Source organism: Primulina tabacum, chromosome 18, assembly GCF_025594145.1.
Source record: "Primulina tabacum isolate GXHZ01 chromosome 18, ASM2559414v2, whole genome shotgun sequence".
NCBI lineage: Eukaryota > Viridiplantae > Streptophyta > Magnoliopsida > Lamiales > Gesneriaceae > Primulina > Primulina tabacum.
Window position 1 is genome coordinate 26,563,727 of NC_134567.1, and position 6,111 is coordinate 26,569,837.

Below are 6,111 nucleotides of genomic sequence, written 5' to 3' on the forward strand. Positions count from 1 at the left end.
AATTTAATCTGAATGACTCGAACTTTTAGGCCGGCAGCTAGGATGCTGCACATATATCTAACAGCAATGGTTAGGACTTGAATTTGTGGCTCGAGTACTTAGCCACGAGCAGCAAATGGGATGTGTCGATTCCACGGAGATGTTTGATGCAACATCCAAGAACTCCCAGAGCCACGGGCCAAATTCAGCCGCCCAGTGCATGTGTTGCACACATCACCTCAAGACAGGTAGGTGTTGGTCAGGATGGCCGAGATGTTGGCACCTAGTGGTCACAGAGAGGCCGCTCAACATCTTCGTTACATAGATACAAGAATCGCACTAAACATAGGTGAGTGAGTCCAACACTTTTTGGGACGAACATGTTATATATGGTTTATCAAGTGTTGTTTACTTGACATACTGTTTTGCAGGATACTGAATTTAACTGAGTGTTTACCTAATAGGATGAGTAGCATTTTTTAGATGTAAAATGAGAAATAGTTGAAACGATAATTTAACCTTGATACGCAGTTACTTTGTGGTGTTGTGCATATGGTCTTCAAACACTTTCCTCCCCGAACAGGCATGCATTATCAATCCTCGATAAATGCAGTACCCACAGTTTAGAACAATGGACATCATAGAGCTGGAAATTTGATTGAAAAAGGCAACAGAGATTCAAATTTTATAATCCTCATAACAAAATTGAAAATAAAATCAAACAATTTCGTGTAATCGAGATAGGAGTACCTAATTTCGTAAGAAGAATTGAGAGAACAATGCCCACAGGCCCGGCACCCACGATCAAGACTGGCAAAATTCGATCTTGGGTATTGATTCTGCTAGAACAGTCTGAGAAAACTCTTTTATGAAGGTAAGAAACGCAATGAATGTCATTGCTTCTTGCTTCGGTGTGATGATATCCATGAAATTTCCCCACAATCCCCAAAATCCCCATCGCGAAGACTATATATCATCAATAAAAACATACGGAATTCTTCTAAATTTCTTCTGACTGGTATTAATAAACAAAAGAACAGTAACAAACAAGTAATTTGAAGAAACGAATTCATAATCAACAAAAGAAAAAGTAAACGAACGAAAAAAATACCAGCGCGTCAGGCATCTATTTTTTTGATTTGTTTGGATTGATTAATTAAATATTATTTTAGATGGAATAGAAAACCGAATAATTGTTTTTTAAATTCTTATTAGAGCAATTTTTATATATAATTAAAATAGATTAACTATTATTATTATCATTATCGTTTTTTTTATTTATTATTAATTAAAAGAATATAATGAGGGAGATTTTTCGGATTTAAAAGATACTCGGCCATATAAGGTGACTCTCTTTCTACGCGGCCTCAACTTGGCTTCTCTGTCGTTGCTATTATATTCTCTCTCTACAAGCGCCTGCGGCCGCCTCGTTATTTCTCCTCAGCACTCGCCTGCGTCGTATTCACGATAAACCTAGTCGGTAAGCGCTTCCAATCCCGTGTTCTCATTAACGGAAGTGGGCGAAAGTGAAGTGTTTATTACGCTGGGTCTTTTCTAGGGTTTCTTTTCTCGATCGCATGATTTTTGTTTTGGTTTCTCTATTAGTTGTTGGAAATTTGAAATTTGAGTGGCTATTCAGCTGTTACACGTCGTTTGTCGTGTTTTTGGATACGGTGCTTTATTAGATCTGTGTTTGAATGTTCAATACAAAATAAAATTTATTGGAAGGCTGTTTCGTGAGTTAGTAGTGTTCATCTAAAAAAAGTACAGGGTATCTGCCTGGGAATTGCTTGAATCGGAGTGCTTAGGGTTGAAGCTTGGGTTTTTACCTGAATAATCAATTTAGGGGAGTTGGGTGGGTGAGGTAGGGTTTCGTTTGCTTTATATAGACAGAAATTCACCTCTAGATTTATGGCTGCTGGAAGACATGGGGGTTACAGAGACAATGAGTTTAGAAACCGTGAGGGTGATTTCGGGTTATCAAGGAAAGAGGTTGGATATTCAGAAGGTGCCTATGAGGGTAATGGGGCTCGAGAATATGAGAAAAGTAAGGTCAGGAGTCGAGATATTCTTGAAAACAGGGCTAGGATCAGACAGAAGGATATTAGGGAAAGGGAGGTGATGAATGGTGAATATCACTCTACTTCCAGCAGGAGCGATTCAGGAAGTGGTGGTGGTGGCCCTAGGAGACGTGGATATGCGGTTCACACCATGGATCGGGAACCTGGGGAGCTATCAAGTGATGGGTCTGATGAGGCCATTGATTCAGAAATTCAAGCTATTAAAGTGACAGAAATCAATAAGTTTTTAAATGGGAACGAGTTGTCTCCTTTGCTAACTAATAAGAGGAAGTTTTCGCCAATTGTTTGGGACAGAGATGATACAGCATTCAAGACTAGAAAAATTTCAGAGACTATTAACTTACCACCACCGCCTCCTTTATCAAAACCTAAGCACCAATCACCAGCTATTGACCACATGTTTGATGTGAATTTACAGACTGAAACTGAAGATGAGAAGGAGTGTGATGTGCCCCAAGCTTCCTCAATGGAATTACTACCTGATTTGTCAGATTTCTCTGCTGAAACATCCCATCGACAACCTGAAGAATTATTGAATAAACATGGAATTGATGCAGTAGATGGCGATGAAGAAGTGCCTACTACACGAACTATAAAGTCCTCTCGTTGGGCAGACGATATTGATTCCCCGGTTGACGAAGGTGAGATTTCTGATCATGAAGATGTTCGGCAATTAAGCAGGAATTCTCTTTCTGAGTCAAATGAAAGGAGAATTCAAAAATCACTAAGTCCAGACCTTGGAGAGGTGAAAAGAGAAGGTTCTGAAGGAACTACGAGGAGGTCCTTTGGGTCTGAGGAACGGGTTAGGTATTCCAGTAGAGATAGTAACCATGACAATGATGAGAAAAATGACTCTATGGATGTAGATGATGTTCGCAATTACGATGCTACCAGTGTTAGCCAGTCTGACATGGAATCTGGGGACGATCATGATTCTCGTGGTACACCAGAGCCAGCACACCCCCCTCAGAGGAGTTTTAATATGCTTCAGGGATGCAGAAATGTTGATGAGTTTGAGAGACTGAACAAGATAGATGAAGGCACTTATGGGGTTGTTTTCAGAGCCAGAGATAAGAAGACTGGAGAAGTTGTTGCTTTGAAGAAGGTCAAGATGGAGAAAGAGAGAGAAGGCTTTCCGTTGACGTCTCTTCGGGAAATAAACATTCTTCTGTCTTTTCATCACCCCTTCATTGTCGATGTAAAAGAAGTGGTTGTGGGTAGCAATCTTGATAGCATATTTATGGTCATGGAGTACATGGAACATGATCTCAAGGGATTGATGGAGACCATCAAACAGCCTTTTAGTCAAAGTGAAGTTAAATGTCTTATGCTTCAGCTTTTAGGTGGTGTCAAGTATCTTCATGATAACTGGGTGCTTCACAGGGATTTGAAAACATCAAATTTATTATTAAATAATCGTGGTGAGTTGAAGATATGTGACTTCGGTCTGGCCCGTCAATATGGGAGTCCTCTGAAACCTTATACTAGTTTGGTGGTTACTCTATGGTACAGGTAAGTTTAAACTTATGCGCGTAAAAATCTTTTTAATTTATAATTCAAAGTCATCTGCTTTAACTAAATACATGGTTTCAGTGTACTTAGGGTGCTTTTGTCAGCTAACGCGTGTAACTAGTTTCTCGATGATTATCTTTAGATCCTATCAATATCTGATCTTCTATTTTGCCCCATTTTCAATATCCTTCAGTCATTGTATTTGTACCAGTTTTTGAGAAAAGAACTTGTGCTTTTCTGATGTTAATGTTGGCACAATAATGTCCATGAACCTATCATTTTCTTTATGGTCCTATCATGAAGTTTATTGTGTTAGTATACTGTACTGCTCTGAATGATATTTTGCATTCCCACTTTCTCTTGGTTTATTCATTGAAGGACATCTAAATCATTGATTTATTTTCAGGGCACCGGAACTTCTTTTGGGAGCCAAACAGTATTCTACTGCAATTGATATGTGGTCTCTTGGGTGTATTATGGCTGAGCTATTATCAAAAGAACCGTTGTTCAATGGGAAGACAGAAGTTGAGCAACTTGACAAGGTAAATCTTCATTGAGGTTTTTTTGGCCAATTTATATATTTTATCTAGTTTGATAAGGTTGGGGTAATGAGGCAGATATTCAAGATCCTTGGCACCCCGAATGAGACAATCTGGCCTGGGTTTTCTAAACTTCCTGGAGTCAAGGTGAACTTTGTGAAGCATAAGTAAGTACCAGATTCGTATATTTTTAATTCATTCCAATTTTGGTCTCAAAATTTATGTTCTCTTCTTTTTGCCACTGTTTTCCCAGGCTTCCAGCTTTGGGTGATTCTGGTCTGGCTTTCTGGCCTCCATTGGTGACAGTGTCAGATACTTGGCTTAGACATCTTGTTGCTTCTAACCAGTGACATATTTATTTCAGGTACAATCTCTTACGCAGAAAATTTCCAGCAACATCTTTTACTGGGTCACCTGTACTTTCTGATGCTGGATTTGACCTGTTGAACAAGCTGTTAACATATGATCCTGACAAGGTATTCCATTATCTATTGTTTCAAATTTTTAGATGAAGCATATCCAAACTTTGAGTAAGTAATTTCACTTGTGTAAACTGTCAGCGAATGACTGCTGAAGAGGCCCTCAATCATCCGTGGTTTCTTGAGGTTCCGCTTCCCAAATCTAAGGAATTTATGCCTACTTTTCCAGCTCAGCATGCACAAGACAGGTCTTTTTTTACATCAAAATTTGTTACATTTAACATAAATTATTAGAATTTTCAATTTATAATACATTGTAATTAATTTGATTTTCAGGCGCATGCGAAGAGTGATGAAGAGTCCCGATCCATTAGAAGAGCAACGGAGGAAGGAGTTGCAACAAGGAGAATTTGGCACTGCTGGTTTATTTGGTCAATAGGTTCCAAAATCTCTCTCCTGTTTGGTTTCTGGGAGATGTGGGAGACAATTGAGAGAGAGCCGTGGATGGGATTGAAGGTGCTGCATTGTTTATGTGATGAATAATTTACTGTAATTTAGCAGGTACTTCAATGATTTAGGTGGATAAGCATTTCTATGGCTTCTGCTCGGATCAAAATTGGTGCAGTTATATTTTAGAATCTGTTGCTCCCAGGAATGGTTTTTTAATATGCCTTGCCCAAGAATGCCACTGGGCACTTCCTGTTACGAAACTGTTTCTGGTTATTCTAGTTCATGTAACATATTTTATACTTGTCACTGCAGACAATTTTCTCAAAATTAAGTTTGAATGCTAAATTAATTCTGTTTGTGTTGTTTTTATATGTTGTCTTTATTTAATCCTTATATTATGTTTGGAAGAGGTGGGGAGTTAAGTGTATGGGACATTCTTTTACTTTCATCTCAAAGAATTTGACGGGTAGCATTGCATCCTAAATGTGAGTATTAGTTCTGGTTACTTGGAGGAAACGGGGGCAAGAGTTTTCTGCGCACGTGGAATATTTTGCCTACGGCATCATGACTTGGTCATTGATTCATATGTCATGATGTCATTTTGCTTTTGGGCGGTGCTTTTTATTGTTTGCCCCTAAGCAACATTGTGGCCGTATTAAGGTGCTATCATTGCGTGTATTGTACACTGTAGACTTTTACATTTTCCTTCCTTTTCTTTTCTAGGTTTGACTTCCAATTTGTTATAATCTTAATTTACCTTTTTCATTTCTAATAGAAAATCTATCAAACTGAGAATTGACTCCTGTAGAACTTCAATCATTGGATTGAAGTGTCTGTACTGCAAATGTTTTTTAAAAAAGTACTATTAGGAATCGAAAATGCATGCCAGTTGCAGCAATTGAAAGTCCTATCAGTATTTGTGTCTGATGGAGCCTACCTTTTCATTTGTTTTAGCTTGGCGTTTTTCATAAAATGAATGGAGATATTGCTTGACTAGCTTGTACATCCTGCTAAGAACATAAAATCTCATATTTCCCCATCTTTAATGGCAAAATGATGATTTTGACAATGGATTTGAATTTATATGACATCAACCTGAAATGTTATTGCAGTATCCAAGCAAGCAGGTTG

At 38.4% G+C, this 6,111-nt stretch overlaps 1 protein-coding gene across 2 annotated transcripts; it reads left to right on the forward strand.

Moving 5' to 3' along the window:
- Positions 1 to 1,313: 1,313 nt before the first annotated feature.
- Positions 1,314 to 5,349, forward strand: LOC142532567 (cyclin-dependent kinase G-2). 2 transcript variants are annotated; one of them, XR_012816558.1, is made up of 7 exons: positions 1,314 to 3,572; positions 3,979 to 4,114; positions 4,190 to 4,278; positions 4,365 to 4,387; positions 4,476 to 4,587; positions 4,672 to 4,778; positions 4,867 to 5,349. XR_012816558.1 is itself a non-coding variant. In XM_075638862.1 (6 exons), exons 1-6 carry the CDS (start codon positions 1,891 to 1,893, stop codon positions 4,967 to 4,969), a joined length of 2,229 nt encoding a protein of 742 aa, XP_075494977.1. In that variant the 5' UTR covers positions 1,314 to 1,890; the 3' UTR covers positions 4,970 to 5,349. The 2 variants fall into 2 exon arrangements, 1 of the variants encoding a protein (XP_075494977.1); XM_075638862.1 differs by lacking the exon at positions 4,365 to 4,387.
- The last annotated feature ends 762 nt before the right edge of the window (positions 5,350 to 6,111 follow it).

Bases quoted from the DNA above. Each gene is read 5' to 3' on its own strand.
- LOC142532567 (XM_075638862.1), top strand. From the start codon at position 1,891: ATGGCTGCTGGAAGACATGGGGGTTACAGAGACAATGAGTTTAGAAAC. The intron at 4,115-4,189 runs GTAAATCTTCAT...GTAATGAGGCAG, and splicing joins AAGTTGAGCAACTTGACAAG to ATATTCAAGATCCTTGGCAC. The intron at 4,779-4,866 runs GTCTTTTTTTAC...TTTGATTTTCAG, and splicing joins GCTCAGCATGCACAAGACAG to GCGCATGCGAAGAGTGATGA.